The 25,715-nt window shown below is 41.9% G+C and overlaps 1 protein-coding gene across 1 annotated transcript in view; it reads right to left on the bottom strand.

Moving 5' to 3' along the window:
• LOC148355956 (importin-13-like) overlaps positions 1-25,715 on the bottom strand; it is a 54,577-nt gene that overhangs the window by 14,471 nt on the left and 14,391 nt on the right. Inside the window, exons 4-17 of the mRNA XM_088349065.1 lie at positions 25,305-25,661; positions 24,318-24,571; positions 18,234-18,374; positions 15,754-15,895; positions 15,519-15,685; positions 15,321-15,441; positions 14,635-14,782; positions 12,946-13,127; positions 12,832-12,858; positions 11,706-11,840; positions 8,728-8,880; positions 6,663-6,743; positions 6,450-6,587; positions 5,291-5,387 (exon numbers count right to left, since the gene is read on the bottom strand). Of these exons, the coding sequence (XP_088205191.1) occupies positions 5,291-5,387; positions 6,450-6,587; positions 6,663-6,743; positions 8,728-8,880; positions 11,706-11,840; positions 12,832-12,858; positions 12,946-13,127; positions 14,635-14,782; positions 15,321-15,441; positions 15,519-15,685; positions 15,754-15,895; positions 18,234-18,374; positions 24,318-24,571; positions 25,305-25,661 (2,143 nt within the window). The remainder of the gene's footprint in view (positions 1-5,290; positions 5,388-6,449; positions 6,588-6,662; positions 6,744-8,727; positions 8,881-11,705; positions 11,841-12,831; positions 12,859-12,945; positions 13,128-14,634; positions 14,783-15,320; positions 15,442-15,518; positions 15,686-15,753; positions 15,896-18,233; positions 18,375-24,317; positions 24,572-25,304; positions 25,662-25,715) is intronic.

The following is a 25,715-nucleotide window of genomic DNA, read 5'->3' as shown; positions in this document are numbered from 1 at the left end:
TTGTGCCGGCGTGATGAGGGGGCCCTATCGTGGATGCAGAGCTAGCTAAGCGGCGAGTGGCGTTATAAGCCTTCGGTACCGTCTGTAATCATGGGAAATGTGTTTTGCGGAAACGTGGCTCACGTCTAGCATCCCGGACGCTAACGTGGAGCTACCCGGCTTCAGCGCTGTTAGGCCAGACAGAGACACAAAAGCCTGCGAGAAGCGGAGAGGAGGCGGACTCGCTATCTACGTGAACACGAGGCGGTGTAACCCTGGGCACCAAGATTTCCATCTGCTGCAGGGACGTCCAACTTTTGGCCTAGCGCAGGGGTCAGGAACCTTTTTGACCCAAAGAGCCATAAAAGCAAAAAATGTTTTAGGAAGAAATTGAGAGAGCCACACCATATATTTTCAGACAAAATTCCAAAAACTGCCTAACACGCTCTCTAGAAAAAAGCTAATTCTTCAGCACATTTTATTTCACTGTGTGTCATTTGATGATTTAATCAAATGTATGAAATGGAAAATAGGGCCAAATCCTGTGTCTCAAATCAATGTCAATACGCCAATTACAATTTGTCTTCCACCTTCAGTTAAGAGTGTTGAGGCCATTTTTTTCCATGAAATTTGTCCTTATTAACGGTTTCAAAACAATGTGCATGCAAAGTTCTTTTGTAAAAATGTCACAAATGGCTGCAAACGATAAGCATATGGTCATATTCACTTTGGGTGTAGACTGCGCTGAGCGAGAGAGAGAGAAGGAAGGATCCGCCCACCTGTACTGCTCACCCAATCAAAATCCTTTGCCAGCATTTTTATTTATCAGTTGAAATGGTTTCTTATCGAACTTCTGCATGAAGTCGCTTCGGCTTTATATGGACCAAAATCGGGATGAAATCACTTGACTTTGGAACGCCACAGAGAGATGTGCAATAGTTACATTTTATTTTGGAGCCATACGCACTCATGAAAAGAGCCATATATGGCTCCCGAGCCATAGGTTCCCTACCCCTGGCCTAGCGTGTGACGTCATCCACTCCGCTGTTGCTAAACTATAACACAGCACCCCGAGGCCATCCTGTTCATCTGTTAATAAACAACACAAGGATACTGCTGGAAGTGTGAATTTCCCTACAGGGATGAATAAAGTATCTATCTATCTATATCTAGCAACCAAAGATTATGGTATGAACATGTTTCAGGGGAAGGTCCTAGCGTCCGTTGGTGGCTTTCTCACTAAATCCTGCTTTGCTCCAAAGATGAACACTCTGTGTGAAATGAGTCGGCAAAGTTTCAGATTTCGTCACCTCCCTTAAAAGTTATCATCAATTGGAAATAATCACCATATATATGGTTATCATTTGACGATTTTAGTGGAAGAGTTGTCCAATGGATAGACACTGAAAGGACACCATTTCAAGGACTAACGTAGAGGTGTCAAACAAGCAGCCCGCAGGCCAGATCAGGCCCACCAATGGTTTCAATCCGGCCCGCGAGACAACAGTGAGAGAAGCGCTAGAACAGGGGTGTCAAACTCATTTGAACTCGGGGGCCACACGATAGAACAAAGAGAAAGAAAAAGAGAGATAAAGAAATAAGAGAAAGAGGGAGGGAAAAGGAGAGAGGGCGGGACAAAGAAAGAGAAAGAGGGAGAGAGCGTGAGAAACAAAAGAGATAAAAAGAGAAGTCGTGAGAGAGGGGGAAAGAAAGGGAGCAGAAGAAATCCAAAGAGAAATAGAAAGACAGAAAAAGAGAAAGGAAAGCGCAAAGGGTAGGAAGAGAGAAAGAGAAAAGTGAGAAAAGGAAAAAAAAGGAAGTTAGAGAAAAATAAGTTAAAAAAGACAGAGAGAGAAAGAGACAAAGGAAGAGAAAAAGAGAGTGAAAGAGACAGAGACAGAGAATGGGAGAAAAGGGTTGGAAAAGAGGGAGAGAGGGAGAAAAAAAGAAAAAGATATACAAGTACAGTGTCTTTGTTCGAGGCACCATTCTTTGGCAACATCAAGTTGACATATTTCAACCTGCAGCTTGTTTTTCTCTTGCGCTTCTCTGAGTGTTGTCTCGCGGGCCGAATTCAATCCCTTAGCGGGCCTGATCTGGCCCGCGGGCCGCCTGTTTGACACCTGTGCGCTAGAGGAAAATGAGCTGTGGTTTTAAATATTTCCACCGGCTGTCACCAAAGACAGTTAACACTTTTGTTGTGGTAGTATTTCTCCATTTCTCTCTGACACACTTCTTTTTGATTTATTTCTCCCTCTTTTTCTTTCTCCTGTTCACTCTCTCTCTTTTCTCTATTTCTCTCTCTCGAACTCTTTCTTTTTCTCTGTCTTGCTTTCTATTTTCTCTCTCTAATTTACACTTTAATTCTTTTCTCTCCTTCTGTCTTTCTATTTCTCTTTGGATTCCTTTCTTCCTCTTCCTTTCTTTTCTCCCTCTCTCATGACTTTTTATCTTTTGTTTCTCCCTCTCTCTTTTTCTTTCTTTGTCCCGCCCTCTCTTCTTTTCCCTACCCCCTTTCTCTTATTTCTTTTTCTCTCTTTTTCTTTCTGTTTAATCTACTAGTCCGGCCCCCGACAGAATGTTTGTTCTATCGTGTGGCCCCCCAGAGTTAAAATGAGTTTGACACCCCTGACCTACACAAAAACATATTTTGAATCAAAGAGTCCCCACGTAGCTCTCATAGAGCCATACGCTGCGTTTAGGTGCCAACCGTATGTGCCGCGAACATACAGAATCCGGTCTTATTGAGGAAAAGGCTCCTGCTCGGAAAGGAAGAGTCGGGGAGTGCGGCAGCCATTGCGGAAGCAATTAGAGACAGGAGATAGCGGTAGGGGGAGGGAAGGGGTAGGGGGATGCATAAAGAGAAGCACAGGAGCCGGAAATGAATGTCTTATTTCTTTTGGATAGTGTCTGGTGTGAGTGTACAACCCCAAAAATGCTATACCCGATTACACTTGTACAGTTTGTGTACAAGACATACACGTTCGCAGACAATTAAATCCCTAATTCTGCATTCACAAAGATAAAAACGTCCTTTATTAGAGTATCCACCATGACAAATCTAGTCAGGACGCATTGCATTTAAAAACATTTCCACAGTACAAGCCTTCAGTAGTTTTGTACCAGGCTGCAAAAAAAAAAAAGAAAAAAATTCCCTTATTTTTTGCTTATACGTGCTAACCTCATGCCATGAGGTTCTTTAACTCCACCCGGGGGATTAAAAGCCCACATGAAACCCTACCCCTACATTTGCATATTACCCTATTTTTATGACAGTGTGTATTTTCCATAGCACTATTTAAATACTCTATATCAACACGTTATATTGGGTATTTTTGTAACCTATATCTTTATTATCTTAATTTTCAACACAAGGATACTGCTGGAAGTGGGAATTTCCCTAGAGGGATTGAAGGATTTTATACATTTGACTATAAAAGATTTTATACGATTAAATACAAGTTACATTTATCGAGTGCAATGAAGATTTTCACCGAGTAGGCTTAAGTTCAATGAGCAGTGAAAGTTAAGGGCACCCTGGTAGAAAATATTGTTTACAGGAATGGCGGGAACAGGACGTGAGGCTGATAAGATAGTCAACACATCCGACGACGCAGAAAGGCCCTGATGACGGAGGACGGCAGGTATGGTTTGAGAAATGCTCTCCGCTGTTTTGAGTTTTCCAGACATCGCGGCGAGGTGGTGGGGCTCACGTTGGGCTTCATTGGCATGCCCGTGGGAGGAGCCGGCACACCATCTTGCGGAAAGATGTGGGCCGAGAGAAAAAAGGCTTCCCAGAGACTCCGACGACACTAATTCGTCCATATTCGATGGAGTTCACTTAGTTAAATTGCAAATGAAATTAAATCTGCCCCCGTGTGAAAATGTCGGCTTTTCTTGTTCATCATTTCCATCAAGAAATGAGCGCGCATTGTTGGGTGAGTGTAGGTTGTGTTTGGTTAATGGAGTCAGATAACTCATTCGAACAATTTGGTAAAAGCTACATTTTAGTATTTAATTCCCAACAGGATGAATAAAGTATCTATCTATCTATTTAGGCGTTACTCGCTGACCAATTGGAATCAAACCTGGATGGAGGGGCTGAGAGTTCCCAATCCTAATCATTAGATCACTAGGATTAAATGTAACATATGAAAAGGCAATATATTACATCTCATCATACCACTTTTTTTTTAATTCATGGTGCCAAATTGTCCAACGTTGTGATGGAGCATAATGGGAAAGAGTTCAGCCAAAACAACGTCGTACTGTGTGTAAAAACAGTGCGATAATGAGATCAAATCTAATGCTTTTTCTTATGTGGCCAAGACCCCTAGTGGTATAGCGATGACAGAGTGGATTTGGGCTTGCTAAGATTATTGTTATAACCCATCCATCCATTAGCTGCACCACTTATCCTCAGTAGGGTTGCGGGGTTGCTGGAGCCCATCCCAGCTATCTTCGGGCAGTGGGCAGGGGACACCCTCAACTGGTTGTATTGTTATAATTACTAAGATTATTGGGCCGCAAGAATATAGTCAGACAATAAAGCGGTCTGTAATACAGAGAAGGGTGATGGGTGAATCCAACAAACAGGCTGTGTTCATTATAGTTTATTTTTGCAAAAATGAATTCTTGTGTAAAGAAAAAAAATCTAATTAAATCATCTTTAATTAAAAAAATAAAATAAAATAAGGATGTCTATCCTTTCCTTTTTTGTGATTAAAACAAATGATTACAAAGAAACTATAAAGCTCTATTTTGGTGCGATATCAGAAAAACAAAAAAATTAATATACAACTTTAAAAAAATGTAGCTTTCCCCCCCAAAGACCCCCCCTCCCCTAGTGAAAAAAGTCACTGAAGACCTGCATCTCACTTACCCATTCACACACACGCTCACACACCGACAATTACTATATTGATTCAATACGACTCAACTTACTCGATAACGAACGCTTTAGCAAACATTTCTCAGTATAAACAGAGTATCATCGTCTCAGTGAAAGCAGAATTTTCCACTCCAACTTATGCATTTGGCTCATTATGCCGTGCAAGTGTCGCGCCTAGTGGTGTTCTGAATATTTCAACGAGTTGGCGCAGAATATTCAAGTAAACATTTGTTTTTTTTTTTCATGTCCCAGTCGGTATCAATTAAAAAGTGTAGGATGAGTGATCGCAGAGTAAGAAATACAAAAGAGAAAGTTTTATTCGGCCGTTTTTGTGCGACTTTGTACCTCGTCGACGAAAGGAGACCTATACATTCAAAGATCAATCTGTGGGGGGAATTTCATAGTATTACCAAGCCCTACCTTGCTGGAAGATGGAGAGTGTGACTGAAGTGACCAGCTCAAATAGAGCCTTAATGGGCGGGAAATGTTCCGTCTGGCTGGCGAAGATGTGCACCAACTAGAACAAAAGCAAACGTAGCATCTCAAAAAAAAAAAAAAAGAAACCTGAGTAAAATTTCTAAGTCGGGTTGTCAAACTTATGTTAGCTGGGGGCTACTTGTTTGAAAAAAAAAGACAAGTAGATTTAAAAGAAAGCTGTAAAGGGAAAAAAAGAGACAAGGAAAGAGTGAGAGAAATAGAGAGAGCATAATAGAGTGAGAGAGAACAATAGAGGGGAGAAAATGTTTACACCCCATGAACAAGCCTCTGGCTGATTGGTCCGCGCTGTGTTGCTCAGCTTGCTAACTGTTCCAGACCAAGGCAGAACATTTCAACTCGGGAGAAACAAGCCTGGAATTTCCTGTCCAAACAAATGTGTCCTCATTATGTCGATAAGCTCCGACTTCATTAATCCACATCAAGATGCGCCTCCGATGGAAGTGCTATCAAAAACCTAATTACAGTTCTTTTCTTTATCCTAATACAATCTCAAGTTTTAACATTTGACAGTTTCTCTCTTATTTTTTTACTTCTTTCTCATCCTTCTCTTTCTGTCCCTTTTTTTCTATTTCTCACTCTTATTTTGCCTTTCTCTCTTTATCATTTTTATTTTTCTCTTTTCCTCACTCATTTTCTTTCTCTCTTTCTCATACTTCTTTTCTCTCCCTTTCGTTCGTTTTTTTTCTGTTTTTCATTTGTTTAATCTTTCCCCCTCTGTTACTTTCTTTCTTCACTTCTTTCTCATTCTTTTTCCATCTTTACTCTTTTTCACTTGTTTCCCTTTTTTCTCAGGTTGTTTCTCTCTCTCACACACAAACACCTACTCTCCTGTTCTTGCTCTTTTTTATCTCTCTCACTCTTCTTTTGTGTCTTTTTCTCCCACTCTCATTCTTTCTTTCTTAAACGTACTAGTCTGGCTCCTGTGAGATTTTTTTCTCCTAGCATGTGGCCCCCAGCTAAGATGAGTTTGACACGCCTGGTTTAAGGGGTTAAATTTTAGCATGCGGCTTTTAATCAGGTGCGCTTTATAGTCGGGAATTTACGACACGCCCAATTCCTTAGCTTATATATTCGTTCCTACCTGTCTCGTGAGGTCAAGTGCAGAAGCTTGGGGGATGGTGCTGTACATCTGTCCCAGCATTTGACTCAACTGCGAAACCATGGGGGCAAAGTTGTGCAGGAGCGTTTTTACAGACTTCTCAAAGATGGCGCACACCGCCTGAGGAGAACACGTTTCCATTCAGCCCGAGCGGAAAAATGTCAGAAAAGGGCAAAAATAAACAAGGTGCCGCACCTCAACCACCTGCGAGTCATTCAACCACTTGCTGAGTACGTTTTGGATGAGGGCAAAGACTTGCTGCAGGACCACCACCACCTGTGAAGAAGCATGTATCCACATTTTAGCTTTAAAGAAAATATTAAATGGCAATCATTTAGGACACATAATTAAATGCTTTGAATTTGCCCACTAATAAACGGGACTTAGTTTGACTTAACACAAACTAACCCCGCTGTGCTCTTTTTAGCACGATTCGAATGGTATATTGAGGAAAATATTGAAGTAGTTCAAGTAATCATGTTGCAAGAAATATCATATCACAAAATGAACAAATCCCCTGAAAAGAAAAAGGGATGAGATGTTAATGACAATAACTTATACTCAAAAAAACGCATTTCCTCTGGAATGTGTCTTTGTAATTCTGTTTGTGTAGAAAACAATGACTTAATCACCTCGCCTGGGGGCAAGGGCGATGACCTATCACCCCTCTCCCAATGCTTCGAAGGACCATTGGAATAATTGCATCAACACTGCGCGGACCAATCAGCCAGAGGCTTGGTCATGGGGTGTCAACATTCCAACGGCATGTATCATGACAGAGGAGCCCCCGGAGTCTCTTCGCTCTGTCTCCTGCACACGATTGTAATTGGCACAGGTAGAGACCTGATTTGTTCAACTGTGTGTTTCGGCTAAATAACTTACCGTATTCTCCGCACTATAAGGCGCACCTAAAAGCCTTTATTTTTTTCAAAAGCTGACCATGCGCCTTATAATACAGTGCGCCTTATTTATGGATCAACATTAAGTTTTCCAACAAACTTGCAGCCGCCGACTCGATTTTCCCCCGAACGCCAAGTAGTACGCGGTGTATGCTGGGATTTATTTACCGGCGTTTCATTGGCTAACCAATGTGTCAATCATCATTTGAATCGATCACTATTGGCTAAAGTTATTCAGAGGTCGAGGGGCGGATTCTTTTTATCATTTACAGGCTGGCATTGGCTTAAACGGCAAAACAAAGCCTGCAATTAGCCGAAAAAGATGAATGCGTATAGCACGTGGCTGACGGCACACAGAAAGTATTTTTTCTATTCTGTATTCGTAAATATTTTATTCTCCTGGATTTACTGCACTCATGGATATAAGAGGACATTGGCTGCACATTATTATGAACACAACGACTTCGGTGAGCTACTCCGGGTTTTATATTGTCCCTGTATCTTGTTTCAGACTGAACTCGATGTTTCTGTGATAAGCGGTGCAGATAATGGATGGAATGGAGTGTCTATTTTTAAATTCAACTCAATTCCAAGTGTTTATTGTCATATGTACAGTAAAGTTGCGAGCGAAAAAGAAAATAGAAACTAAAGAATGTGTGGCATTTCTTGAATCCCAAGACTTGAACCTTGATGGAACGATGCATTTGAGTGACATCGTACGGACACCGCATCCACACGTGTTCTCGACACGTATTTGCGTCTTTGCAAGCTTTGGGAATGTTAAGGGGGTAAGAAGTTGGACTGAACCATCTGACTGTTTTGTCGACGTTCCCATTGTAGCGCCTTATAATCCGGTGCGTCTTATGTATGTCAAAAATAGGACCAAAAACGATTTTTTCGGTGTGCGCCCTATAACCCGGTGCGCCTTATAGTGCGGAAAATACGGTAATACGTGGACTATACTCGGCTCAATAATTTCTCCGACTTTTGGACATGTTCCAACCGTAAGGGTTTAGACAAGACACGTAAGGTGTCTTTGAGTCAGATTGCAGTTTAGGCAATGTTAAAACCTCACACCGCAGAACTAAATTTTCTGTAGGCTTTCAAAAATGAGTCGAAAAGGCAAAAAATGGCTGGCAACTGCTCTTCCCTTTCGAGAGTAACATCTCTCTTATTGGCTCCATCTCAGTATCGTGACAACACCACTTGATTATATTTAAACAGAAGCTGAACGCGTCGTCTTCTTCCAGCTGTGGAAATATTTCACGATACGCTTCGGCACTCAATATGAAACACGTTCCTCTTGCTTGTAATATTCCTTAAATGATGGCAAGGAGAGGTGGTTGAGAGGGTGCACTCACCGGGTTGGGTCCGGGCGGAGGAGGGGCAGTTTTGACGGACACGACTAATCCGTCCGCCGATTCGTCATCTTGCTTGCTGATGTCGAGCGTGGTGAACAAGTTGGACAGAAGCCCCAAGATGTGGATGATGGCTAATTTATTGGACGGATTTGGCTGAAAGGAGAAAAACAGCAAAAGCAGAAAAAAAAATATAAGGGATGCTGAAATTGTATGAATAAAATGTTGAGTGTAGCTAAATAGACCAGCTAGGTCGCCTTGAGGTAGGGCGCCCAGTCCTAAGACTGGGAGCTCGCTGGTTCAAGCCTTAGCGGAGTCACACCCATGACATACAAAGTTGGTACTAAAGGATTTTATACATTTGACTATAAAGGATTTTATACAATTGACTCAGTTTAATGCAATAAAGATATTCACTGACTGAGCTTCAGTTCAATATCAGGGCAGGCTGTTCAAAATGCATAATATTTTGTCTAGGAAATGTTGATAACAGGACTCGTGGATTTGCTGACGCAGAAGGACAGGCACTGTTGTGCGAGAGCCAGACCTCAAGGCCCCAAACACCTGCTTGGCACGCCCATGGGAGGAGCCGAGACGCCATCTTGCGGGGAGACATGAGCCAATAAGCACAAAAATGCGTTTTTTCGAGGAATCAACTCCTTGCCCTGAAGAATTCTCATGCCAGCGTGATGAGGGGGCCCTATCGTGGATGCAGAGCGTAATCATGGGAAAATGTCAACTCTCTACCAAATAAGACCGACAAACTGGCTGGGCTGGTGAAAAACATCAAAGCGTTCAGGGAGTGCAGTTTGCTGTGTTTTACGGAAACGTGGCTCACGTCTAGCATCTCGGACGCTAACGTGGAGCTACCCGGAGCTACCCGGCTTCAGCGTTGTTAGACAGAGACACAAAAGCCTGCGGGAAGCAGCGAGGAGGCGGACTCGCTATCTACGTGAACACGAGGTGGTGTAACCCTGGGAACAAGATTTCCATCTGCCGCAGGGACATCCAACTTTTGGACTAGCGTGTGACGTCATTCACTCTGCTGTTGCTAAACTACAAACACAGCACCCCGAGGCCATCCTGTTAATCTGTTAATAAACAACAAAAGGATACTGCTGGAAGTGTTAATTTCCCTACGGGGATGAATAAAGTATCTATCTATCTAAAATATGATCGTCTTGGATCCAAATGAAAATCCTAAATGTATGCTAAAATTGGAAGCTGTATCCCATCAATGCCTCTGCAGATGAGTTAATAAACAACCCCGAGGTCCCGGCTTTATTAGATGACTTCCGCATGACTGACATCAACGCTAATGGACAAACTGTGGAACATTCTGTATGTTTTATGAGCAGCACATGTTCACAAGTATGAGCCGATCAATAATTGAAGAGGCTTTTATTTCTTTCGAATGATGCATACAGGGCTACATCTCATCCCCCTAATGACTACAGGCCAAGAATTCTAGATTCAACTTTGTATTTTCTATTTTTGTATTTAAATTTGAACAAGTGAATAGTTGGGGATGGTTTGATCTCGTCTTGTAAATTGTTCCAAAGTTTGACTCCGCACACAGACACACACATACTTTTCCTGGTGGTTCTCACCTTTGGGATTATGATGACCTGCTTAAAATATTAAACACAAAATCCTTTAAGACAGAGGGATAAAAAGTTTACCCACGACGAGCCACTATTTGTCCAGCAAAGGGCAAATGAGCCCATTTGAAAGTCTTATGTCATGCTGACAAAGCAAGTAGAAGACAGTAAACAATGGATGAGAAGCAGCCAGGATCAATGAAGTAGTGTGCTACTTTGTGTGTGTGACGGCTACAAGACAAAGACAACGCAAGATTCCTCTTGGCGGATGTTTCATAACACCTAGCAGCAGCTTTGTTCCATGCTCAATCATCCGCAGATGGAAAAAGCATCCTCCATCTTGCGTAAATGTAAATGAATTAAATGTAAATGGTCTGCATTTCTACAGCGCTTTTCAAGTCAATGAAGAGCTCCCAAAGCGCTTTACAATGTGCTTCACACATACCCATTCACAAACACTCACACACCAATAGGGAGTCAGCCATACAACCAAACTACCTGCTTATTGGGGGCATTAGGGATTCAGTGTCTTGCCCAAAGACACTTTGACATATAACACAGAGGAGCCAGGAATCGAACCTGCAACCTTTTGGTCCCAAGACAAGCGCTCTACCTCCTGAGCCAGTCAACTCAAAAACATTTCATTTCCTTCTCAAATCTGCGTTCAGGCTCCAAGTCTCTGCACCATACAACACAGTCGGCACAATCACAGTCTCATACAGTCCCCTCTTAACTCTTGTTGCTCATCCCTCTCCTCAGAGCACCCAAAACCTTGCTTCTTTGATTGACTCTGTGCAATACCTCGCACTCCATCCCACCAACTGGAGCCACATTACAACCCAAGTACCTAAAGCTTTCAACTTCTTCCAGCACCCGTCCATGCAACCATATTTCTAACGCCATGCCCACTCCATCCATGAACACATCATCACCAACATTCACACATAACTTACGCCAATCACACACTCTTCCAAACTCCATTAGCAACCTTCTCAATGTTCCCTCAGAATCAGCCACAAGCGCTGTGTCATCTGCAAACAACTGACTTACCTGCCACACCGTTCCACTGTTGTCCATCATCTCTACACCTGTGCCAAATACTCTTGCATTCACCTCTCTCACCACACCATCCATGTACACATTAAACAGCCATGGTGACCTCACACACCCCTGTCTCACACCAGTCAACACAGGGAACCACTCACTTGCCTCACTCCCTACTCTTACACATGCTCAGCTGTTCACATAATGTGATGAATGTGTGTCTTTAAGGAACAGGATCCATTGAATTATAGCTGGTGCGTTTTTATGTTCGTTCAAGGGATGACTATATTCAAGAGATATGCGTTGTGTGTTGTATCCGTGTTTTGATCCACTCACCGTTTCGTCCGCGAGCTTCTCTAGTTGTTGGATGTAAGGCGTGATGAGAGAGTGAAGGTTCCTGAGGATGTCCTCTACAGGCAAAGCAGATAGCAGAAATCCCAAGGCCTGCATCAGCCACATGCACTGACTCGTCTACCATAAAAACAGAGGAAATCCTCATAAATTAAGGCCACGAAACAACATGAGCAAACCATCTGGTTTAATCACAGGGAACATGCAAATGAGCCAGGGCTTAAAATGTGAGGAGGGTGGGGAGGAAATAGGATATTTTTGTATAAGGCGCACACCTAATTTTGGATAACAGAACAACACTTTAAAATGAAGTTGATTATAAAGCTACTTATAACATTCATTGCATGTATATGACATGGCTGTTTTCCATCTGCTATCAGTATGTACCTGTATTGACTCGTCTTCATTCATGCAATGTTTGCGTTGCGTCGTCTGCTACAAGCCACATTAACTCCTCTTTCCACGATGCTTTTAATGTACGTATACGTTTTGGAGCGTCATCAATTTTGTGAGCTTCTTTTGAATTTTTCTTCTAGGGCTGAGGTTTTGGCTTGATTCCTAACCACTTATCCAGTTTTTCTTGTGTTCTCTGTGCGTCTACTTTGGCACATGATATGCAAATGCACGACATTATAACGCTCATGAGGGTCCAGAAGCACGAAGTTATTCGATGCAGGCTTCTGATTGGCTGCCGCGTGTGCAAAATGCCAAACAAACCTAAATTCTGAAATTTCCAAACCGTACGAAAATTTCGAAATCTTAATAAAGCATACGTTTGATTTGAAAATAAAATCTTTCTTTTTTTTTTTTCTTGAAAAAGTTGTCGGCCACCCGGACGGAGACCTTTTGTGTGAGTGAGTGAGTGTGAGAGTGAGAGTGAGAGTGAGAGAGAGAGTGTGTGAGTGAGTGAGAGAGAGAGCGAGCGAGAGAGCAAGAGAGTTAGAGATGGATAGAGAGAGAGAGCGAGCGAGAGAGCAAGAGAGTAAGAGAGTTGGAGATGGATAGAGAGAGAGAGAGAGAGATAGATAGATAGATACTTTATTCCTCCCCGTAGGTAAATTCTGAACCATAAACTTATAACATTTAATTGAAACCCAGACCATAAACTGACCTTGTGGATCTGCTTTATTAGAACCTCCTGTAGAAAACAGGGAACAAAAAGAAGAATGGTGACTCCACACAAATAAGAGCTGAAATGCGCTTCCGACCGATAAAACAAACGCACCTGAGATACAGCGACTATATTGTTGGCGTAGGGCGACAGGTCACTTTTGCACTCGCGGCAGATTTTCTTTAGCGTGGAAACGGAAGAAATGGAAAGGTCCGGGTTGCCCAGAGCTTGCAGGACCAAGGGCAGGACGCTGCTCAGCATCACCGGGTGGTCTGCCAACCACTCAGCCAGAGCACCTGGGGCATCAATTTACAGTAAATCACCATGAGGTTCACCTGACTTGGAATGTCAATTTGAACAATAAGTCAAGTCGTGTTTATTTGTTTGGCCCTTAATCACAGAGTCTCAAAGAGCTGCACAGACCACAGACTATTGCAAACTACAGACTATTATGACAGCATCACCTGATACTGTCAACATGAAATCTAGGTTATTCATATGCTATGGAATAGAAGTGTGTTTTAAGCTTAGATTTAAACATTTCCACTGAGGTTGCAGATCCTATCTCAGGAGGAAGAGCGTTCCACAGCACCGGGGCCCGGATGGAGAACGATCTGCGGATTTCTTCTTGGCTCTTGGGATCACAAGTAGACCAGCATTTTCAGAGCGAAGTTTCCGGACCAGAACATGGGGCGGAATTCCAAATCCATGCATGATTTTGTATAACATCAACAGAACCTTAAAATCACATCTTAAGCGAACAGGGAGCCAATGCAGGTTAGCTCAAATCGGGGTCATGTAATCATGTCTTCGTTAAAAGCCTGGATGCAGCATTTTGTACCAGGCTCTTGATTTTAGACTCCGGGAGACAAGTGCCCTGCGATTGGCTGGCAACCAGTTCAGGGTGTCCTCTGCCTACTGCCCGATGATTGCTAGGATGGGCTCCAGCGCCCCCGCGACCCTACTGAGGATAAGCGGTGTAGCTAATGAGATGAGATGAGACCGGAGAGTAGTGCATTTCAGTCATGGAGACGGGAAGTAACAAACGCATGAATTATAATCTCTGCATCCGACTGAGACAGCATAGGACGAATTTTAGCAATGTTGCAAAGATGGAAGAAAGATGTTTTAGTCATACTCTTCACGTCTGTTTGAAAGGACAGGTCGGGGTCAAATATGACAACTAAATTCTTAACTGAGTCACTCTGAGGCAATGTTTAGAGCTGTTTTTGAGAACAAGTCACGGTATTTAGACAGAACAATAACTAACATTTCGGTCTTTTCAGAGTTAAGGCGCAAGAAGTTGATTAACAACCATTTTTTTAGGCCTCCAAATTTCCACTGTTTAGTGTGGCAGATTCCTCCATCGGAAGATAGAGTTCAGTGTCATCTGCGTAGCAATGGAAACTGATATTATACTTGCGAATAATATCACCTCATGGAAGCATGTCAATGTGAAAAGAAAGGGGCCAAGTACTGAACCCTGCGGAACACCACAGGTAACACTAAAGGGCTATCTGAGAGGTAGGATCTGAAACATAAGAGGACGGTTCCTGAGAGACCAATCCATTTTTCCAACAGTTCTAGTAAGATAGGCAGCACTAAGGTCCCGCAACAGCAAGAGTGATGAAGCGCCGGAGTCCATTGCCATTTAGGAGCAGCGCCCTGAGATAGACGATTCAACGAGTATTTTTGCTCACAGCAAAAACATGCCTGCTTCTCCTGATGACTTTTAGAATTTAAAAGTAAAACAGAAAAGCCGATGAATGTAAAATCAAGTGTGTCTATGAGGTAAATGCTCACCTATGGTGAACATCACCGTGTCGGCCAGCTGAACGTTGTTGATGCTGATTCGGGGTATGAGACCTATAAGGCCTGGAATGACGTCGGAATAATTGACATCTATCGTCTCCGCTATGGACTGGAAACCGTACAGCAACGCCTCCGTGTGCTGCGGGAGGAATAGTCACAATGTCAAATGTCTTGCAGTTTTAATACACATACAGACAGAGACAGACACAGCCAGAGACAGACAGACAGAGATAGACAGACAGAGACAGACAGACAGAGACAGACAGACAGACAGAGACAGACAAGCAGAGTTCTCTTGTAAAAATGTCACAAAATACTGCTAACAAAGAAGATATTTAGCTTCAGTGCAGACTGCGCTAGGCGAGGAGAAGGATTGTGTGCGCCCTGTGCATTGTTCTGCTAATTCCTACCGCTCACCCAATCAAATTGCTCTGGGCGCTCTGCAAGAGCTTTTGGGTAAAAAACGTTTTTTGGGGTTGAAGTTTGTTCTACAGTTTTAATCATAAAGATGAAAGAATTGCACATGTTCTATTTTATTTTCGAGCCGTACATTCACAAAGGTTCCCGACCCCTGCTGTAGGTCATAAGAGTTATATTGGGAGATTTGTCCTTTTGGCTCTCAACCCTTATGAAATCATTTGAGAAATACCATCCGAGCAACAAAGCATCCCACCAACCTGCCACGACGAAGGCTGCTCCGTATTCGTCAAGAGTTGTCCCATTTTGTCATAGAGATTACTGAGCAGCTCAGCACCCAGCATTTCATAGACATACATGAGTGTGTCGGAGATGTCCACTCTGGAATTGAAGAGGGACAGCAAGTCAACTCCATCCCTCAGAAATGAGAAAATAACTTTGTTCAGAGCGCTACAAACCTGTAAATACGAAACTGCTCCTTCTCGTCAGAGGACCAGGACGCGTACTCTTGGTCGGAGGGGAACTGGGCTTTGTGGAGCAGGACGTCGACCAACTGAAAATACACCGGCCTGTACACTTGCAGGTACACTGCCTGTTTGCTGGACTCGAAGGACATGATTTCATCCTGGAAGGAGACAAAAGAATCTTGAGTCACGTAACAAAAGCGGCAGACGGTCCGACGCGAAGCCTTACTTGCAGCGTGTACCAGAAGGTCAGCGTGAGCGAACTGGTGGTCTCGTTGACCGGATAGTGGCCGGGGATGCCCGTGCAAAACATGATCATGTTGACTAAAGCCAGGAAACTCTGCCAGTGATCCACTTGTTCTAGCAGAATCCTGAAAAGAGAAAAAGTGAAACAATATTTGATGTGGGTAATTTAGTTTGGACCAGGGGTCTCCAACCTTTGTTAAGCGTCAAGCTACTCTTTGTTAGCAATTAATATGCATTTTTTTTAAAAGGCATCTTAGCTAAATGGCTTGCTAAATAGCTAAAATGTAAAATTATAGTTAGCTACAAAGGTAAATAATTTGCTAGTAGTCAAGAAAAGCATGACGACTAGCAAAAAGGGTAAAATGTTAGCTAGATAGGATGCATTTTTTTTTAATCTGGCTAGATGGCTTGCTAAATAGCTAAAAATGTAACGTGATAGTTAGCTAGAAAGGTAAATGGCTAAAAGGGCACCTAGTTTGATATGCAGTTTTTTTAATAAATGGCATCTTAGCTAGATGGCTTGCTAAATAGCTAAACATGTAACGTAATAGTTAGCTAGAAAGGTAAAAGGCTAAAAGGGCACCTAGTTTGATATGCATTTTTTTTATTAAATGGCATCTTAGCTAGATGGCTTGCTAAATAGCTAAAATGTAACATTATAGTTAGCTAAAAAGGTAAATGGCTAAAAGGGCACCTAGCTTGATACACATTTTTTTAAAACGCCATTTTATCTAGATGGCTTGCTAAATAGCTAAAAATGTAACATAATAGTTAGCTAGAAAGGTAAATGGCTAAAAGGGCACCTAGCTTGATACACATTTTTTTAAAACGCCATTTTATCTAGATGGCTTGCTAAATAGCTAAAAATGTAACATAATAGTTAGCTAGAAAGGTAAATGGCTAAAAGGGCACCTAGTTTGAGATGCTTTTGTTTAAAAATGGCAACTTAGCTAGATGGCTTGCTAAATAGCCCAAAATGTAGCTTAATAGTTAGCTACAAAAGGTAAACGGATAAAAGCTATAGCAAACTAAGACTAGCTAAAAGAGTTAAAAGCTAACAATAGCAGGATAGGAAGTTTGAGAAAGCTAGACAGCTATTTAGGAAGGAGGGCAAAATATAGCATGATAACTAGCAAAAAAGGTAAAATGTTAGCTAGATAGCATGCAATTTAAAAAAACAAAATCTGGCTAGATAGCTTGCTAAATAGCTAAAAAGGAAGGAAGATAGCTAGCTTCAAAGCTAAAAAAAATAGCCAAATAGCTCACGAAAAAAAACTGCTCATTCGCGTTATGAAACCCATAAATCGTTATTCGTTGTATTTTTCTGTAAAAAATATAAATAAAAAGACGAATACATAAATTAGTTTAATACATGAATTGCATAAATTGCTTCAAAATAACAGTCAAAATGTCTATATTTGTTTCTGTCCATGCGGTCTTTGAAATGGACTTTATTTATTTGAATTTCTGAAAACTCATTTTATTACTATGTTACTACCTAGTTCATTGTTAGGAATGGGGTTAAATAGACTCAAGACAACCAATAAAAAAAAGAATTTTGCAAGAAAATAATGACCCAGCACTAGAGGGGGCTATTTTCAGAACAAGTCAGCAGGCACCTCAACTGTCCTGAGGGGGCACAACTTTAGAGACCCCTTGTTTGGACTAAGCCAGCTTTGATGTCGTATGATTTATGTACTTTGACCATTTGTTTTATCTTGCTAAAAACAGACTTGGTCAAACTTGATTAAAAGTATAATATAAGATAAAAAAATAAACAAAAAAATGATGGCTGCATGGTTTCTTTTTTTCCTCACATTGAGGTTTTGAATTTTTCCTCGCCCGTATGTTGGTTTAACACACAGGTGTCAAACAGGCGGCCCGCGGGCCAGGTCAGGCCCGCTAAGGGATTGAATCTGGCCCGCGAGTTAACACTCAGAGAAGCGCAAGAGAAAAACAAGCTGCGGGTTGAAATATGTCAAATTGATGTTGGAAAAGCCATGTTCCTCTCAGAAAGATACTGTAGTTGTATTTCTTTTTCTTTTTCTCTCTCTCTCTCTTTTCCACCCCTTTTTCACTCTCTGTGTCTCTCTTTTTCTCTTACTTTGTTGCTCTTTGTCTCTTTCTCTCTCCGTGTCTTTTTAACTTATTTTGCTCTAAGTTTTTTTCCTTTTCTCTCTTTTCTCTTTCTCTCTTCCTACCCTTCGCGCTTTCTTTTCTCTTTCCTCTCTTCTGTTTCTATTTCTCTCTGGATTTCTTTCTTTTTTCTTTCCCCATCTCTCACGACTTCTCTTTTTATCTCTTTTGTTTCTCACACTCTCTTTTTTCCCTCCCTCTTTCTCTTATTTCTTTATCTCTGTTTTTCTCTGTTTTAATCTACTAGTCCGGCCCCCGACAGAATGTTTGTTCTATCGTGTGGCCCCCCCGGGTTTGACACCCCTGGGTCAAGACATGTAAACCTACCTGGAGTGGTTCTCTCCTAAGGTGACAGCAATGCGGCAGATGCCGTGGCAAGTCTCCATATCGCCATTCTGGACAGCTTCACGAAGCTGTTCTTGCAAAGCCAAGACTGGAGGGACCAGCTTCAGCAAGGTGTTTATGTACCTGGATGGCAGACACACAATCTTTAAAAATATACTACTAAATACTTATATGAATCCTATACCAGCTCAGTAGCCTAGATGGTAGGGCGCCCGCTTTGAGTCTGGGAGGTCGCTGGTTCGCGCCTCGGCCGAGTCATACCTAAGACTTATAACATTGGTAAAATGGCGGCGCCCTCTGTTGGCTGCGGCTGCATCGGCTCGCTACAACGGGTCAGGTGTATCGACATTTCGTTCTGTGTACATTGTTACAAAGAATGACAATACAAAGGAAATTATTATTATTATTATTATTAAAAATTATATATACTTTTATGAATCCTACAAACTCAGAATTTTACGAAAGTGGCCGATTTTTAGTTAGGTTGAACATGTGGCCTTGAGAGTTTTGTGAGCAGGTCATGTCAACAAGTAAGAATCGACTAATACAATACTTTCTATTTGGCTTTTAGAGACTTTATTGTGTATTGAAGTTATATACTATTTTATACATTTTTTAATTTTACGTCAAGTCAAATATACTTGTTCTAAAATCTGACTCCAGTGTTTGAGGGCAAACTATGGGAGGTTTGTGGTGAACCGCACTTTGCATTGGAATGTGCCTTTTCTTCCTTTCTGTTTGTGCAGATAACAATGATTTAATTACCTCGCCTGGGGGCAAGGGCGATGACCTATCACGCTTCTCCCAATGCTTAAAACTGCATAAACACGGCGCAGACCAATCAGCCAGAGGCTGGATCATGGGGTGTGATAGATAGATATCCATATAGATATCTAGATAGATATCTAGATAGATAGATATCCAGATAGATATCTAGATAGATATCCAAATAGATAGATAGATACTTTATTCATCCGCGTAGGGAAATTCACACTTCCAGCAGTATCCTTGTGTTGAAAAATAAAATAAAATATATAGAATACAAAAATACATCCGTGCATGCCTTAGAGTCTCTCTGGTGAGTTTTGTGGTGTTCAAATTGCTTGAACATGCAATTTTGACAGTGTGTAATCAAGTATTTATCCACATCAAACAATTGAAGTAAAGGTCGAAAAGGAAGAATAGTAAAATCAACTACATGTCATAATATTTTTGCAGCTCATCAGAAATAACAATATTCATTCATATTACTCTGGGGAGTATTATAAAAGACTCCCACAGTACTGAAATTTGAATACAAAAGTGCATACTTTCTCAAGATTTTTCAAAAACAAAACAAAAAAAAATTCTATTGTTGTTTAATTTCACATTGCATGGGAGTCACATGCTTAAAAGAAAAATCTCACTGGAGCCGGACTAGTAGGTTTAAGAAAAAGAATGAGAATGGGGAAGAGAGAAAGAAGAGGGAAAAGGAAAGAGAAAGAGAAAGAGAGAGAGAACATGGGAGACAGCGTGAGAGACAGAGAAGCTGGGAGAGACAGAAAACTTGGAGAAAAAGTAAGAGAAATACAGAGAGAGAACACAATAGAGAGAAAACGAGAAAAAATGAGAGTGAAACACAGAGAGAAAAAGAGTAAAAAGAGATTGAAAAAGAAAATTAAACAAAGAAAGAAAGAGTGAGAAAGAAAGAGAAGGATCAAAAGAATAAGAAAGGAGAAAAAGATAGAGTAAGAAAAAGAAAACAAGAGTGAACATTAGAAAGAGAGTGAGGAAGAGTGAGACAAAGTGAGAAAAAAAGAAGGGAAGAGCAAAACAGAGAAATATAAAAAATGAGAAAAAGAGAGGGACAGATAGTGAGAAGGAAATAGGAAAAAGAGAAAGAAAGACAGCAAGACAGAGAAAGAAAACAATAGAGAAAAAAATGAGAGAACAAGAGAAAGAGTGAAAGAGAGAGTGTGAGAAGGAAAGAGAAAAAAAGAGAAAGGAAGAAAGAGAAAAAGAGAGCAAAAAAGAGAAAGAAAAAGAATGAAAAAAACGAGAGAGGCAAAGAGAGAGAAAGAGAGAAATACTACTACAGATGCTTTGCTATTTAAACTACGGCTCATTTTTCTCTTGCGCTTCGCTCAGTGTTGTCTACCAGGCCGGATTAAAATCCTCGGCGGGCTTGATTCGGCCCGCGGGCCGACTGTTTGACGCATGTGAATAACATCCTTAGGGAGAAAAAGAGGTATTAGCCTCTCTTCCATCACACATTTCCTGATGATTCCCTGTTGTGATCCCCTCTGCAATTACCTCGGATACCGGGGGAACGGGTTGCCTAGCAACAGGATGCGGCTGGACCAATCACATGCCCTCCAATGAGATGATTGTGATGAGTTCAAACAGAGGAGGAGAACCCGAAGGAAAGGAGAGGGAAAGAGGGACTATATAGCAAAGGCACACATCAGTCTTAAGATTTCTGAAGGATGTCAAGAAAAACTTGAGGCATGCTTTTTCACTAATATAGACATGTCCAAAGTCCGGCCCAGGGGCCAGTTACGGCCTGTGATCAGATTTTTACTGGCCCTCAAACTCTGTCATAAAATGATTAATATGCGGCCCGCCAGTAATGTTGACAGAAGTATCAAATAAATTTGGACCAAAAAAAAGAGAGGGAGAAAACAAAAGAGAGAGAGAGGAATAAAGACGTAACAAGAGAGAACGATAGATAACAGTAGAAATAAAAGAAGATAACTACAGAGAAAGAAAGAGAAAAAAGGTAAAGACATAGAATGAGATAGAGGGATAGAATGAGATAGAGACATAGAATGAGATACAGTAGAATGAGAGATAGAGAAATAGACATAAAATGAGATAGAATGAGATAGATATAGAGAAATAGAGATAGAGAGATAGATAGAAAGAGAGAGAGAAATAGTGACATAGTGAGATAGAGAGAGAGAGGGAGATATAGAAAGAGAGAGATTGATAGATAAAGATATAGAAAGAGATTGATAGATATAGAGATATAGAAAGAGATTGATAGAGATAGATAGATAGAAAGAGATAGAAATAGAAATAGAGAGAGAGAAATAGTGAGAGATAGAGATAGAGAGAGATAGAGATAGAGATAGTGATAGAGAGATAGAGAGAAAAAGAAAGACTGAGTCGGTGAAGGCTATTATTATTCAAGGTACCAGAGACGAATGCTCGAGAATGAAGAAAACTGAAAAAAAGCACGATGAAGTAAACAACTCTATAGTGTATCTCAGGCATGTCTAAAGTCTGGCCCAGGGGCCAGTTACCGCCCAGGATAGAATTTTTACTGGACCGCAGCCTCTGCTAGGAAATTTATGATATCTGGCCCGCCAGTAACGTTGACCGCGGTATGAAATACATCTGTAATAAACAAATATAATATCAAGATGCACTGCCAGTCAAAGCATGCCGACTACAAAAAGCGAACCGCAAACGAACGCTGTGAAAGGGTGAAGCAACTGGAAGCTGTTTTAACGGCACAGCAGTGCCTTTTCACAAGTCAAATGAGAATGCTACAGAAGCGAGCTACGAGGGCGGCAAACTTGGGGGGGAATTTTTAAAGACTGTTCGAAGAGTAGGCCCATTCACCTTTACAGCTTACCAAAATCTGGCCCGCTTTTTGAAAAGTTTGGACACCCCTGCACTAATACATAATAGATTAGAATAATATAGAACTCAACACATTCAAAATCAAAGGTCAGTGTCTAGATGTAGGCCAATCAGTGATGCGAAGGTAAGAAGTAGCATTCCTTTCCCCCTCCTCCATCTTTATGCTGGCATTCCACTTTTTAAAGAGAAGGGTAATGAGCGCTCGCCACATCTGAATCGACCGATGGCGATGACATCGCGCCCCGGCTCTGTAACCATAGCGACACCATCCAACCGAGACATGCCGCCTTCTTCCTCCACCCCCTCTCCTCTCCTCTCCTCCTCTCTTTTAGTTGTCAACACGCCCCGTCATAACTTCCCTCCCTCCTTTGTACTAAAGGATTTTCTACATTTGAATATAAAGGATTTTATATGATTGAAGTTACATTTAGTGAGTTTAATGCTATAGTTATTTACTGACTGTGCCTTTTTTCAATGAGCAGTGAAAGTTAGAATTAGAATTTACCTTTATTATCATTGTTATAACATGGGTTGAATATATTGTGACAACAAAATTGGACGTGGCACTCCAGTATCACATTTTACAGTGAGGATAGAAGAGAACAAAGAGGATGTTTGTACTGTCCTTGTTGCAGGCTTTGTTTTCCTTCAGAGGGGGGTGTATGAGGGGGTGAGGGACAGACAGAGATGGCCGGATCCAACTAGATGTTTGATCTTACTGTCCACACGGTCCAGTGTTTTTTCCCTAATTGCTCAGTCCTCGTATTGAATGAATTTGGGAAGTACAGGCCTTAATCATGCCTGATTAAAGTTGCCGGCGACGATATAAGCTCCGTCGGGGTGTGCGAGCTGCTGTTTATTGATAGCAGTGGGCAGGAGATTTAGCGCTATGCTAACGTTAGCATCCGGGGGAACGTACAGTTCAGGGCAGGCATGAGTGGTGGAAGATGTTTACAGAACGAGACGTACTGCTAATAAGATAATCAGCACATCCAGACGGAGGACGGCAGGCGTTGTTTTGAGAACAACGCCCTGATGACGTAGAAACGCTCCGTGTTGTTTTGAGTATTCCAGACATTCCGATGCCCGGGGGGAAGGGCGTCCTTGGCACGCCCATGGGAGGAGTCGGGAGGCCATTATGCGGGGAGAAGATGGTGAATAGGAGAGAGCTAAAGGACTTCAGAAGATGGCTTCCCAGAGACGCTAATTTTCGATGGAGTACACTTGGTTAATGGAGTCAGATAACTAATTCGAACAATTTGGTAAACAGTACATTTTGATATTTGATTTCCAACAGTACTCAGCCATTCCCCTCCAAATGGACTTTTTAGGCTAACATTGCCCAAAGGAAATGTTTTTCAGTATTCCCATGACAACCTTTTAAGATATTTCAATGTAAAATTTCGAGGTTGACCACTCTTGTTAGGAAAATCCTGCCTTTAAGATACGAGTATGTCCATTTAATGAATGAATGAAAACTTTATTCGAACATCAAAATAAAAACAGAAGAAAAACAATAACTCAACAGCAAAATAATGTTACATAATATGCTCGAAAAGAGGTAGTAAGAAGCAAATGCTTATATTACCTACCACTTCCCCACCAAATATACCAATGATATAACAACAATAGTAATAATATTATCAATAACAGTTATGATATAACAATAGCAACAATAACAACAAAGTTAACCATAGTTGTAGACGCACAATTCCCAATCTCTCGCCCATTTTCTTCATCTCTGTATTCCGCCAGTCATGTTCCTTTGTATTGAAATTTGAACTCGTGAATAGTTGGACATTGTTTGATCTCGTCTTGTCAATTGTTCCAAAGTTTGACTCCGCACACAGACACACACATACTTTTCCTGGTGGTTCTCACCTTTGGGATTTGGAATTCACGACAGTTATAATTTCCCCTTTTTCGAATGAACCATTTTATGGATGCTTTCTGGCACTATGTTTTTGTTGACCTCAAATAGCAGTTGTGCATTTAATAATTTTAATCATTTGGACTGCAAGAATAAAATATGAGTATGATCTCGATATCCTACCCTGTGTTCTAATTGCACGTTATTGGAAAATAAAAAGGGTCTGTAGTCAACTTTTGTAATGATTGCCCCAGACTTCTGCACAATACGATCCCAAAACTGTATATACATCCTACATGCCCACACTTCTTGTGTAAATATTGTGTAAATTATAACCTTTATCTTCTTTGTTTTCTTTTATCCTCACTGTTAAATGTGAACCTGGAGTGCCACGTCCAATTTCATTGTCACAATATGTTCAACCCATTTTGTAACAATGACAATAAAGGTATATTCTATTCTATTCTATTCTAATGTGTTAAGTATGGCAGAACTAGAGAAAATTTATGGACTTTAGAGTGCCCCATTTCCTCATTTCTCCATGAGAGACTTAGAAGACCGGCACGCACCTTTGGGAGTCTGGCTGCGAGATGGCATTGACCAGTGCCTCCACGGCGGTGTCGAAGAGCTCGGGGTCGGGGAGTGCAACGAAGCAATCGTGCACCAGGGCTTCGGTTTCGCTAAGCGGCACATCCAGCAGCACCCACGACGACAAGCAGCGAAGCACTCGGGCCTTCACCGCCCCGGGGCTGTCAGTCCGTCGCAGCAACTGCTGCAGGAGAGGACAGACCGAACACCACTCCTGGCCCAGGGCACCTCGGACCTGAGAGGGAGAAAAGGAATGAATTAAAATAGGTATCGACTACAAAGGCTAAGAACACCAAGCACGCCGATGTACCTGCAGTGTTCTGGTTTGCCTGCGTCCCTGCGTCCTAGACGCATGATTTTTGCTTGGGACGTATCGTCTTAAATCAACGTGCGTCGCGTCCCCGGGACGCAACTTTTTTGGACAAGAAATTGTCATTTTTACCCGATTACATTTTTTTTAAACAAAGATTTATCGCACTCCAAACTTTAATTTCAGGCAGATCCGCCATTGTTGTTTTGGTCTCGCGGTTCGAGTTTTCGTCTGCATGCCGATCTCGGCAAACGAGATCTCGTTGTTTCGAGATTACGTCATTGTGGTGGTGGTTGTCGTCAAGGGAAGGTGAAGGCTAAGTATGCCTCCGAAAATAGTTAGTATTGGGTGAAAATCAACACAAAATTGATAGTTTCTTCAGTGTCGGTAATAAGTCGAAACTTAATGCAGAAATTGATAACAACGGCAATAATTCCGGCACGAAAAAACGGCGCAGAAATTTTTCGGAAGATCACGAAGGCAAGGAAAACACGTGTGTTGAAGCAGACGATTCGACGAAAGAAAACAAACAAAAGAATACTCCTAGCAAGGACTTTTCTGCCCAAATGGACTCAATTATATTCCTGGTGACGCTATGAGGAGGATGATAATGGATTGGACCTTGAGAACTTTTCACAGGTCAAAATGAACACTGTACCTGTCCCTTTCTATACTGCGGCAACCGACTGGTCTGGAACTCCTCCGGAAGGACGGTGAGAAGCTCCAGCAGCGCAAGGCAGCGCGCCCTGCCATCGATCCCTCCTCCGTCCTCCTGGAACACCCTCACCATCTCGGACACTGCACCGGGCCAGGCCTCCGGCATGGTGTTCAGGGCCAGGGACGCCAGCGCCACGCAGAGCCGCGTCAGCACCATCTTGGCGCCCGAGGAAAAGCAGGCTATGTGTGTGAACAGCTGACTTTTCAGGGACTCGTACTGGTCACTGGGGATGTCCGACCAATATCGGGAGATTTTGGTGTGGAGAGCGCTGGCGCCGAAATACTGGATCTCCGGCACCTGTTTAGAAAATTGTTGTTTACGACTCCCTCTATGCATGTGACAGTGAGTGTG

This window comes from Urocampus carinirostris, chromosome 12, assembly GCF_059441175.1.
Source record: "Urocampus carinirostris isolate Australia breed hairy pipefish chromosome 12, RoL_Ucar_1.0, whole genome shotgun sequence".
Taxonomy (NCBI): domain Eukaryota; kingdom Metazoa; phylum Chordata; class Actinopteri; order Syngnathiformes; family Syngnathidae; genus Urocampus; species Urocampus carinirostris.
This window is presented reverse-complemented; position numbering and strand designations above follow the sequence as displayed.